Source organism: Austrofundulus limnaeus, unplaced genomic scaffold, assembly GCF_001266775.1.
Source record: "Austrofundulus limnaeus strain Quisiro unplaced genomic scaffold, Austrofundulus_limnaeus-1.0 Scaffold41, whole genome shotgun sequence".
NCBI lineage: Eukaryota > Metazoa > Chordata > Actinopteri > Cyprinodontiformes > Rivulidae > Austrofundulus > Austrofundulus limnaeus.
In genome coordinates, this window is record NW_013952443.1 from 1,216,745 (window position 1) to 1,229,185 (window position 12,441).

Sequence of the window (12,441 nt, forward strand, 5' to 3'; positions counted from 1 at the left end):
TATATATACATATACACACTATTTTAAGTTTTATGTCATGATATATGTCGTTACCGCCACTCATAATGTATATCGTGCTATGAATTTTTTGCCATTTCGCACATTCCTAGTTGTAATGATAATTTAAAAAAGCAGCAACAAGATCGGTTTTGGAATATTGCATCTCTGGATACATATGAACCTTACTGTCGGACCGGAAAGTACGTTTTCTAAAGCTGGTAAGACTGATGAGGGGTTGATGAGGAAGCTCGGTTTAGTTTCCTTGGCTGCACTGAGAAGTAGTATTGGGAGCTCAGCAGACATGGTTTTCACCGAGCGTTTGCTAGTTGTTGCTGCCGGAGTGGCGGGGCGGGCCATGGGGGGTGGGGGAGGTGTGCTCTGTGATGAGGAAGCTCGGGTCGGAGACACAGCCCAGAGGAGGAGCTGGTACCAAAGGCGGTTCTAGTCCCAACCCGTCATTTTTGTTCTCCTGCCTGGCTGCCTCAGGACACTACAGGATTTCTCAAACATCCATGAATGAGTCAAAGCAAGACTCTGGGCATGTTTTTGATGAAAGGATAACATTATAACATGACATAACACTCAAAAAAGTTCATTTTACATGATACAGCCCCTTTAATCTCTTGTAAACAGTTGCAGGTTTTCATCTCCTTCCATGGACACAGTTACATCCTTCCAAAGCAGTAAATCCCACTGATGTCTGCATTAGACTTACTGTCTTTGTGCTAAACCTCACTAACACTCTCCAGCAAAAACATTTAAGTCAACTTTTAAATAATTTCATGTTTCCTAAATAGTATTTTCCCCTTGTCAGCTTGTTTCTTGCATTACTTCATTCAGTCTGCTTTGTTTCTTGTAAAAGTAAGTTTTATGAGATAAATTTGCTCTCAACATTTAATCAATGTGAAAATAAATTACACAATAAATTAAGACTGGTTTGTTTTCAGTGTCACAGTAACAATGTAAAATGTCCTTTTCCTGTATGTTTCATGTAAAAGACGAACCTCTCAACATGAGATGGAGACAATCTCACAAACCAGCATCTATTTAACAGCTCAGCGGCTGGCTGTCATGTTATTAACAGACCAACATCCAGCTGTGACCTTCTAACAGACTATACATTAGACAGCAATGGGCAGCAACTCCCTCTTCAGCGTGATGATGTGTGTGTTTTTTTCAAGTGTGTACATAGACAGTATGTGTCTGTGCATTGGGGTAGTAGTGCTAACTGTATGGCTGCAAAGATAAGAGCTGTGAACAAAAGCTTCACAGCTACACTCTGGGTTTGAAAATGGAAAAGGGGGGGGGGGGAACAAACAAAAAGAAAGAATGCACTCAAACAAAAAACAAAAAAAATAAGCTATCAAGCTTAGCTGAGTATATTTTGTACAAATGTGTTGCCTTGTTTTGCATCATTTGCACATTTTGTGATCTATACCTTGAAATCACAGCTCCCCTCTGCAAAAACAAAAAAAATTATTCTTGATAATGTGTGTTACCAGTGCGCTTTCCTTGGACGGTTCAGAAAAGTCGAGTGGCAAAATCAGCTTCTCGTCTACTTCTGGCAGGTCAGCCAAATCCTCTCCGAAATAAAGGCTCACTGGTGTGACCTGAACACACAGCTGAGAAAAAGGAAACATGACCTGTTCAGCCTAAATGTATTAGTAAATAACATCTATTATCACTATCACTCTAACGCACTGATTTAAAGGGGACCTATTATGCAAAATTCACTTTTTMAAGGTTTTTTTTACTCAACTTTGGGTATGTACTTCTTAAAAAACAGTCCTAGGACCAAAAAAATGCACCCAGGGGCATATTTACTGTAAATAAATGTATTTTTAATGTATATTAACGACCAGTTTTATACTTCCATTATTTTGTGATGTCACAAGCCGTACGACAACCCACCAGAACCTGCGTTCAGCCCCTTACCTAGCAACCCCCGGGTGAGACTCCACCTCCTCAATATAAAAAGCTGTCACCGTGTTGTTGTGCCATGTGCAGCTCATTTCACAACAAGCCTCCAATAGGGCAATGGGTAGAGCGTTGGACCAGAGAGCGGCACAGACACCATTTAATTTTTTTTTTCGTTCGTTATGAACACGTTTTCTCATGTACCTCTATTGTTTAGCTTATTAAAGCCTTGTTAAAGCCTATTTGTTCGAGTTTCTGATGTATTTTGACTGCTGCTGTTCCCTGCTCTGGTAACGGCTAGCAATTTTACGGGCACTTTTAGCTTAAGTTTTGGCAAATTAAGAACAAGGAAAGGAGGAAAGTAAGWWMWTACTACTACTTTTACTTTTATCAAAGTGTGGGTCAACCAGAACTGCACGTCTTTTCTAAGCTCAGATTCCACATGACACGTCACTCCGAACACATCAGCTTTTACCTGGTGATGACTTCTTAAGGCACCCTCGGGGTAGGAGCTGGTTCACCTCCGACTAGTCAGGGAACTGATGTCGGCTCACTTACTGGTCATTGGCGAGTTGGTGTTTTTCAGGTAACTTTTGTCTGTTTCAGTCCAAGCCAGAAAAATTCACGCCGTATCCGGTTCCTCTTTCCAAAATAAAATCTCCCTTCGGGAGTTAAAAACACTTTAGAGGCTTGAAGCCTCGGTGTGAGACCACCGGCTGGCGTGCCGGGTTCCTGGCTGTTAAGTCTCACTAGTTAGCTCATAGGATCAGACTTAAAGCCAAACTGGGTTTTTCTCCGGAGAGAATCCCAGCTGTCTTCCTCAGTTGGAATCAGGAAGAAGAGTGTGTCGCTCAAAGCCGTCCGGGTTAGTAAAAGAAACGGACGAACTTTGGTTCCGCCCTCAGGCTTAGAGATGAGTCAGAGAAAGAAAGATAAAGATTTGCCAGCGGCGCCAGCCAAAGGTTAAAATTCTGTGGTTGTTCAACACATGATACAATAACCTCTTTTCAGCTTTCTTCTGATAGACTCTAAGAGAAATCACTGCAAAACATTTATGATGATTAATTAACATTTCTGTATTATAATCAGTTCTGAACCTTCTGTTAATTCAGATAAATGAAAGATTTTCTCAGGAAAAATCCACAATTGTATTACTGTGTTCACAGTAAAATAAAAACAGTGATTTACATAAAAACACAAGGAAAACATTGTAATCAGATTCTCTGTGATTTTTTATACCATTATTAATCTTTAAGGCACAATAAAAGAAAAGTGGTTCCACTTTTMCTGTGACAGTCATTATCATGATTTAACAAAATGCATAAACATTATTAGTTAAACTACAAATGAATTACTAACAGAAGAGATTGTTCTGTCMATTATCTGATTAAGAGAACTGAGGGGTTCTCTTCCATGGTTAGAATGACCTGTCATGGCCTAAATAGAGTTCAGTTTGTGACAGAGTTCCTGTCCTCTCGCCAGGCCTGCCCGAGGCCTGCTTCGAGGCAGTAAATCTTGTTTCTTCACTCGAGGTGACCCCTACAACAGCATGCAGAGTGAGGGCAGAGCAGAGGAGGGAGAAAAAGAAAAAGAAAGAAGCTGCCACCACRACTCTGCCTCTGGGTCTCTCATATGGTTGTACAACGGAGCTTCTGCTATTATTAGCCATGCTAACGTAAACGCTGGCTTTGGAGGGTGGAGTTAATGTCAACAGATTTTTGGAGGGCATTACCAACAGAGCTCATTAACATAAACAGCTCTTCTGAACAGAAGTCAGAGCAGGCAGAACTAGAAAATGGGAAATTTTATTATCTGAGAATTATTTTGTGCATTAAATTGAATGATCATGGTCTGGATAGTCCACAGACATACCATAAAATTTCTAGGACCCATAATTGGTCTCCTTTAATACTCTGGATCAGTGGTTCACAACCTGGGGGGCACCAGTGCTTGGCCAGTCAGAGGTTGTGAAAAAAAAAAGAATCACTCACCAAAACAAGTCCATTTGAATAATCGAAACTCTGTATAACTCATTTCTTCCTTTTTTTCCTGATGCAAAAGAACTTGTAACTATTCACTTATTCTTTTATTTTGACAAAGGGATAAAGATTTAATGCATCTCTGGTAGAGATGGGGTGTTGGATTGTCTACGTTCATTCCACTAGGGGGCTCTATAGGTTGTTTACTTTTGTTCTGAAGTACTTTCTGTGAAATCAGAAGGGACATCTTTAAAAAGAAAAAAGAAAACTTCTACATTTACAGCTAAATACATTGCCCAACATGGTACGATATTTGATTTTGCAATATGCATTTGTTAGTGTGAACTTTTGAGAAAATGTGTTTTATCCTACACGAGTGTTCCAGAGAGACTAACTTTCTGTTAGTGGTTTTCTATGGGGTTTAGACTGTATGTTAGCAACTAATTAGCACAATGCTAACATTTGTTTCTTACACAATATGAATTAATATTGATATTTTATTGGCTGTAACGCTTTAAAACACTAAATTAAATGGGGTTTACATTGTATTATTTACTGGTTTAGGTTAAGCACAGCTTTAATTGTGATTTATTTACTTTAAACAGTGTTTTTTTAGTAACCAACAGGACATGAGAAAACCTGTGTTTAGATAACCAAAAACAAAATAAGCTTACCACTACTTTTCTGTTTGAAAAGGAGTAGGAAGAAGTGAACATTTATTTAATCCTACACCTCATCTCAATTTTAATGAAATATATCGCCATCTCAGTAACTCTCAGAAATTTGTAATTAGAAATGTTCATATGCATGTTCAATTTATTGTGTTAAAGAACCAACAAATAAGTGACATTTAATAAAAACTGACTCTCATAACAGGACAAGAAAATTTACTGACCCATAATAATAATAATTTGTTACTATGAATGTCAAATTTCTGTTCAGAAATTTATGGTTGTATGAAAGTTATAAAAGACTAAATATAATTTTAGGCATCAGCAGCCCGATGTATTTCMGTGGGCAATAAACAAAAATAACTATCCTCCAGTTATTTGTAATGTGGAGTATAGGGCTTTTGTGGGGGGTGGTTACTCAGATTGGCTTGGAAGTAAGAAAAGGGACTTTAAGGAAAACAGGTTGGGAACCACTGCTCTGGATAATAAGAATCATGCTGCTGATGAAGTGTAACTTACTGCTGCAGAAGCTGCAGGGCTGCATGCAACCCCGTGGCCCTGATTTATGAGGACGCTGTGTGCGTAGATGTCCTGGTCAGTGTGTGTGTCACACAGGTAGAGCTGCAGCACGTCTGCAGCGTAGCAGTCCAAAGCACCCACTAGAGTGCGATTGGAGCACAGTTTCTGAAAAGAAGCTGTGGCTTCAGGAGTCCAGTTAACCTGAAAGTGACCAACCGTAACGCTCATGTTCATAAAAAAATTTAAGTTGCAGGTGGAAGGCTGTACTGACGCCAAAAACTTACAGAGGTGGGTTTAATTCCAGCGAGTGCTGATGGAACTGCTTGTGCTGGAAGAATCGAATAGCTTGACCTGCAGAAACAATAATATAATAATAAAAAATAAATAAAAAGACCTGTAATGGTGCCGTTTAATAATGGAGGTTGTCAGGCCCCTACTTGAGAAACTTGAGGCTGTCGCTCTGGACTACTGTGATATCTCCAAAGTCAGCGTAGTACACCTCAACCTGAGTGGGGTTTAGAATCCTGTGGATCACCACTCGATAGAACCACATCCCTTCAGGTGAAACGCAGCAGACCTGACCCACTCTGATATACGGCTGAGGGAGGCGGTACCACTTTGACACCTCAGGACAGGTGTAACATCGTCTGTAAGACAAAAGCAGGAAACAGAATATAACCAGATCGACCTGAACAAGCACAAAAAAAAGGAGATCATATTTCGTCAACAACGTTAAAGTTGTCATGGACTCATGCGATACCTCATCTCAAACATCAGGTTCTCCATGGCCTGCACCTCTTTGCTCTCGCTGAAACTGATGTAGAAACTTCCAGGCGACTTCACCTGCTCCACCAAGACTTCGACCAGCTCCCGAGCACCGCGGCGCTTTGGCGATCTGAGGCGCTGATTCTTCAAGGCATCCAGGGGTATGACAGATCTGCAGTGAGCCTCGACGGTCGTGTACAACTCAGACACCTACAGGTGGACCCATGAAAACAGTGATGATGGTGAGCTGGTGCTCTAAACCAGAGATTCTTAACCCGTGGGCCACGAGCACCACCTTGAGAGCCTCAAAAGAACAACAGCTTTTAACTTTGGGCCGCAGAGGGCCAAATGACCGCGTTGACTTTGAATAAGGTGCAATACACTTTCTCACCACTAGCGGTAGTGCGCCACTCAGATGTTTAACAACTTTTTTAAAACGCAGAAGAACCTTAGAAACCTGCCAAAAATGTAAACCTATTTTAAAGGAAAAGTAGAAGGCCAAAATGAAAGGTTTTTTAAATTTGAAACATTTGGAATGTTTTTATTGTATGCCCACAATTTTATTTATTGAATTGTCTATTTTTGTTATTGTTTATGTTAAAAAAACGTTTTTGTGTTGATAAGCCTGAGTGGTCTGTTGACTGACCGTTGCATTTGTTCAACTAATTGTTATGGGCAGTTACAATATAAGAAACTGTTTTTGTCATAATCATGTCTTGTGATTATTTGAAAGGAGTTTAACTTTTAAACTGTAAGTGTATTTAATTTATTTATAATGCAAATGACATACAAATTAAACTAAGATTTAATAATTATCACTTTGATCCGTACATTGTTAATGTCTGACTGGGCCTCGTCTCTTTATGTTCAACAATTTGGGCCCCGAGGTGAAAAAGGTTAAGAACCCCTGCTCTAAACAGTTGACATTTAGCCACACGTATTGCTTATAGTTGGAGGGTTTCTAACCATTTCTTGGGTTCTACAAGTGATGGTGGTCTCCATCTCCCCTTCGTCACCATCAGTTCCTCCCTGTTTGCCTTCCCAAGGAGACACGTCAGAGCTGAAGTAAGAGTTCTTAGCTGGCATCTTTCCATCGTCGTTACTGGCTGCAGTTTCTTTTGTATCTGAAAAAAATAAAATAAAATAAAACTGTTCTTCCTGCTTAGGGTAAAGATATTAAACTTAAACGCTTTGCCACATAATGCCTGAGAAACCTTTTATAATTCTACTGTGCAGAGTTAATAAGCGCCTTTGATCTTTATACAACAAAAAAATAAAGGCCTTCTTTTGTCAGTTCTAGACATTTGAAAAATATTTAAACATGCAAAATAGCAAATACTGAAAGATTTTAATAAGATGGCAGCTAATCCTGATCATGAAGCCTAATTTAAATAGGTTTGGTTAAAAGTGCGTGTCTACACACCTGAGTGTCTGACATCACAGTCCTGTTTGTTCCTTATTATCCAGTCGTGTCCACTGTCGCCCTCTGCTGCCTCCAGGTGGAACATGTCACTCAGGGCATCAATGAGCTCAGTGACGCTGACAAAACCGCTCTCAGAGTAAGGCAAGTCCTCTCCAAAGAGTTTCTGAAGGGGAGGGTGACACCACACAATTCAGGAAGATTCGCCGTTGTGTCTCTTTTAGTCAGAATGACTTTAGATCCACTGATGAGCAAAACAGTCTAGGTTTACATCTACTAAACATACAGCTTTTTACTTGAAACAAATCTGGTTCAGGACAAAGTAAATGAACAGGACAGCTAGTCCAGCAGGAGTGAGGGTTCATTTCTACATCTGTGTACAACTTGCATCTAAAATTCACAACTTTTACCAGAACGATTGAGAAAGTAACAACACTTCTGCAGCTGTAAAAACACAAGGACTAGTTCCTACGTGTCGATGTTTTGTCTTAAATTTTCACGTGAGCAGCAGGCGAATGTCTTTTTCTTTACCTTATACTCCGTAGGAAGATCATGAACTGATAATCCATCACTCGACTGACCGACGACCTGCAGAGCATCGCAGACATCGTTAGAATTCCAGAGGCACACGTTCATGGAACAAACTACCACAGGGTTCCCACACCTTGGTCAACGTCAAATTCAAGGACCTTTCAAGGACTTTCCAGTACCAATTTCCTCAAATTAAAGAACCATGCACAATGGCAATTACCTACTGCTACCACAGAATGTTACCAGTAAACAGGTTTAATATCATGTAAATTCAATGAAAAACTGAACAACATAGAAGTTGTTGAGTCAGAAACATTGGGCCTCATGCAAGAACATGTTCGTATTCTTCTCCTAAATTTCTCTTACTTTTGTTCGTACAAAGGGTTCGTACGAACATGTCACTTCAGATTCAACAAACTCTTCTATCTTCAGGAAAAGTGTGTAAATGAGCTGCGTAATTTCCACCTGTCCTATCCAGCTGCTCGTGCACGGGAGAGGAGATTACCATAATTACCACCCCAAAAACACCATATAAGGCTGTGTTTCCTGCCTCAGATACAAGGAAGTGTCCATTCATTCATGAAAATTACAGCGAAATCTAAAAAGAACTTTAAGTTCAGAGATTGAAGTCCGTCTGTCAGAGATCCAGAAAAGAAAATCTGTCATTTTTAGCAGGTCAGCTGTGGAATAAAAAGAGCTGCTAAAAGTATAAACAACTGTGTTAAATCATTTTCATTTATTCAGAAGCCGCAGCGCTGCGCACCGTGCGCCTCCGAGTTATCCTCCGCAACAAATTCAAATTCAATTCAAAAATACTTTGTTGATCCCAGAGGGAAATTGGGTAAATTCGGTTAAATTAAAACTTAAATTAAATTTTAAATTTAAATTTTAAAGTTTAAATTAAATTTAAATGTAAGTTTTTTTTTGTTTTTTTATGATTAATTTTTTTAAAAGATGATGAAAATCAGTGATTGGAATAGAGAATTTCAATACCTAAAAAACATTCAAGGACTTTCAAGGACAAGTGTAATTTTTGGCTGTTTTCACAAGCTTTCCAGGGCCTTGAAATCATTTTTTTCAAATTCACAAACTTTCAAGGATTTCAAGGACCCGTGGGAACCCTGCTACCAGCATATATCAGAAACAGTGAAAACTATAAGTCTTATCTTCTTTTTATCTGTTATTTCCTTTTAAATGTTTTTTTTTCTTGCACTGTTTTTTGTCCTGCCAATTGAATAGTGAGGTGTTGGTTTTTGTGCTTACTTGTCTAGGACGTAGGATGAAATTTAGCTTATTGTGCTGATTCCTGCATATTTACACTGCCATGAATTGTAACGTTGATTAATGTGCATTGTCCTAATCAGATAAATAAATATTTAATATGGCAGTATTGATTTGTTCATGCTTGTCAACATATTTACATGCACTTTCATCATCTTTGAGAAGTATTTATTAACAAAATCTAATCTGCATTTTTCAGATTGTATATATTCATGTTTTAAAAATTATTTCTTGTCTAAGTGGTTCCCTGTTCGTTAAGCTGCTTTTGTCATAGTTTTGGTTCAACAGGCAGATGTGACAAACCGAGAGGAAGCTAAATAAATTACAGCACCTGATTTATTATACTCCACTTCACCATGACTCATTTGCAGCTTGTGCTGCTGTTTATAAATGAACTGTAATAGCAGGTGCACCTGGGAGACAGACGTTACAGTCTACGTGCCAAAAACCTGCTGCTGCTTGTCGCTGCGCTTGAATGACTGAAAAAAGCCCCGGGAAATATGCTCAGGAACTAGTGTGAGGCCTGACCTTTCGCAGCTTGTCCTTCAGCTCGGGATTAATGGTGCCAGCAACACCGTTCTCCAGGATCTGTTGACGAAGCTCCTCCTCAAGCTGACACGAAAGCAGGAAAAGGATCAAATAGACTAAGGAAATTCAGGCGCTTACAGCTGTTGAYTCCAGTTTTATGGCATTCTGAGTGTTAAAAAAACAACTTAACCAGTTCTATACACCAGGTAAACTACTATTTCAGGTGCATTAGTTAAAATTTAATTTAAATGAGAACAGACCTTGTGTATGAGTTTCTCAAGGTGCTCATCCTCTTGGCAGGCCACTGGTTTGGTTTCATGGAACTTCTCGTGTGTTTCTAGCTTGCTACTGACATTTGGCTCTTGTTGAACAGGGTTCAGACTCGTCTCAGAAGGCTGAATCACAGGACTCTCTTTCACTAGAACTTCACCTAAACAAGACATATAAGTTAAAAAAGTGCAATAAAACAACTATAACTGAATGCAGCGCCACGTAATTTCACAAACCTGAACGTTTTGTTGGCTCAGAGCTGGAAACCTGGCTGTTTGTGGGAAGGAAAGCTGGTTTCATCGGTTCAGTCTTCCTTATTAGGTTGGCTGGTCTGATCAACGGCCTCGGCATCATATGTTCTCTCAGTGCCAGAAGTGAGCCCAGCCTGCTTTGCTGGATTAGAATCATGTCACTTGCTGCTACCAGCATCTCCACAGTAGAGTAAAATCCATAGTCGTGGACCCGCAGGGGGTAGCCAAAGGAGCGCAAGTAACAGAGCTCTAGGTCGGCTAACCTAACTGGACCCTGAGAGAAGAGTAGCAAAATTACCACTAATGTATAACGTCCTTTTGTTCTTAATTTCCTTGTTTCAAATACATAAAAATAAGAATTTAAACAGCTTGAAGACCTCCAGTGGGCTTAAAGGCGAGTAAATTCATCCGTAGCAGTCAAAACTCATAAATGTACATAACAGTAAATTTAATCTGTTGGTTTTGAGTCATACCTGGCAGAGCATCAGGCGCAGCTGCATCCTCAGATGCGCAGGGAGGGCTGGAGGAGCGTGACCTCTTCGAGGGATGATCACAGGGGTGAACCCATAACAGTAACGAGGAGAGAAATGCTTAAAACGCTGCTTCTTTATCCGGTCAGCCTTAGACACCCGCTGCTTGGCCACTAGCTCTTCGATGTTTCGGGTTTTCTCGTTGCTCACGGCTGTTAAGGAGGTGAAACATTAAAACACTGTTAAACAGTAAGAATCAAAAAATTAAATCCCTGACATGAACGAAGAATGTCAATTATTACAAGCAGTCTGCAGTTGGAGTTGAATTTAGTCATTTAGAGGGGAGTAAACGCAAAAAGATGCTGAACTAGTAAGAAGAGGCACGTTGCTTCTGATACTTTTTCTTCAGTTATTTCTTTAAAGGTGAGCAGGACACACTACCTCTCAAGCATGGACTTCCATCTGGCCCGTAGTGAACAGAAACTACGTCGGGCATCTCCTTAACCATGTCCATAATGTTCCTGAAGCCCAAGACTTTGAGGGGCATCGGATGACCCAACATGTTGAAATAATCCTGCCGGAGCTGCTCAGGATCCAAACCCAACTTGGAGGATAAGAGTAGAGAGCAAACATCCTTCTTCAGCTTTGCCAAAATGTCTTCCTGGCTCATCTTGCCTGCTTGGGTCTGAAACAAACAAAAAAACAAACAAACAAACAAACAAACAAACAAAACAAAAATGTTAAATGTTTTGTACCCTGTCCTTTAAACTGTCAAAAAATTCAACTGAATTAAAATTTTGTGTTCGTCTTTCAGGAATGAAAAGGCTCCTAAAATCAAAGCATGAACCTGTATTGTGTCAACACATAACAATGTAGCAAGAAACCCATTTTTAAGCTATATAAAAATGAAAAGATGATTGGAAAAAAAAGTCCAAATAAAAAAATTCTAAATCCAGTAATGATCCTGGAGAACAAAAAACACTTTTGTTTATATGTTAAGTTTCTCATTAAAAGCTAAATAGAAAGCAATGAAAGCATTACATTTCACTTTTTTTTTACAACTTTGAACACGATTTACTTGACTTATTCTATTCTTTTAGCGCGTTAGCAATAATAATTACTGTAAAAACAATAAAAACATCTACTTACTGGTAAGCTAGTAGATGCTAGTTACCTCCGTCTTTTCAGAGGAAAAAAATCGTCAGCTGCTTATTTGAAAAAAAAATAGCTTAACAAAAACGTTTTGTTTTCTTTACCCGGTTATGATCCTGAAAGCAAAAATGAAGATTTAAGGAGTTATCCCTTATGTTTTCCGGATCTTTCCACGATGTCTGCAGCTTTCTCTWCACCTGATTGACGCTAGCTGACCGCCATGCCACCACGTTGTTCAACTGCAGCAGGTGTAAAACAGAAACAGAAGGGGGGTAAAAAAATAAAAATAAAAATAAAAAACCGAGATTTGAATGAAAAAAATGAAGAAGTCACTTTTTTTCAAAGCATCTGGTAAATTCCAGTAACTTTTTTCAACTAGCTGTTTGAAAACTAACGGGAACGTCTTAACGCGCTTAACCAACAATATTCGGTAGGACAAAATGAATAAATCAAGCGCACCTTTTTCCTTCTCGTTAACCATTCACTCGTGCGCGTTGGAAGCGTTTGTTTATGTTAATCAGCGAGGCACGCAGGGGCGGAGTGAAGGCAACCAATTGGCCACCTCAGTCAACAATGGTTAAAAATATATAAATATAATTAGATATTTATTATATAATTATATATTTATACATATTAACAAAAAATACAATGCATATTTTGTCACACACACACACACACATATATATA

General features: G+C 39.3%; 1 protein-coding gene across 3 annotated transcripts in view; it reads right to left on the reverse strand.

The window, feature by feature from the left end:
• tdrd5 (tudor domain containing 5) overlaps positions 1–12,179 on the reverse strand; it is a 17,410-nt gene extending 5,231 nt beyond the window's left edge. For 2 of the 3 annotated variants that reach the window (XM_014007303.1, XM_014007301.1), the window contains exons 1-14: positions 11,752–12,179; positions 11,044–11,287; positions 10,606–10,814; positions 10,118–10,406; positions 9,872–10,041; positions 9,612–9,695; positions 7,803–7,859; positions 7,275–7,437; positions 6,818–6,975; positions 5,847–6,061; positions 5,524–5,733; positions 5,371–5,437; positions 5,087–5,287; positions 1,500–1,622 (exon numbers count right to left, since the gene is read on the reverse strand). In XM_014007303.1, the coding sequence (XP_013862757.1) occupies positions 1,500–1,622; positions 5,087–5,287; positions 5,371–5,437; positions 5,524–5,733; positions 5,847–6,061; positions 6,818–6,975; positions 7,275–7,437; positions 7,803–7,859; positions 9,612–9,695; positions 9,872–10,041; positions 10,118–10,406; positions 10,606–10,814; positions 11,044–11,272 (2,175 nt within the window). In that variant the 5' untranslated portion in view covers positions 11,273–11,287; positions 11,752–12,179. The remainder of the gene's footprint in view (positions 1–1,499; positions 1,623–5,086; positions 5,288–5,370; positions 5,438–5,523; positions 5,734–5,846; positions 6,062–6,817; positions 6,976–7,274; positions 7,438–7,802; positions 7,860–9,611; positions 9,696–9,871; positions 10,042–10,117; positions 10,407–10,605; positions 10,815–11,043; positions 11,288–11,751) is intronic. The other variant, XM_014007302.1, reaches the window with a different exon arrangement.
• Between the last annotated feature and the right edge of the window lie 262 nt (positions 12,180–12,441).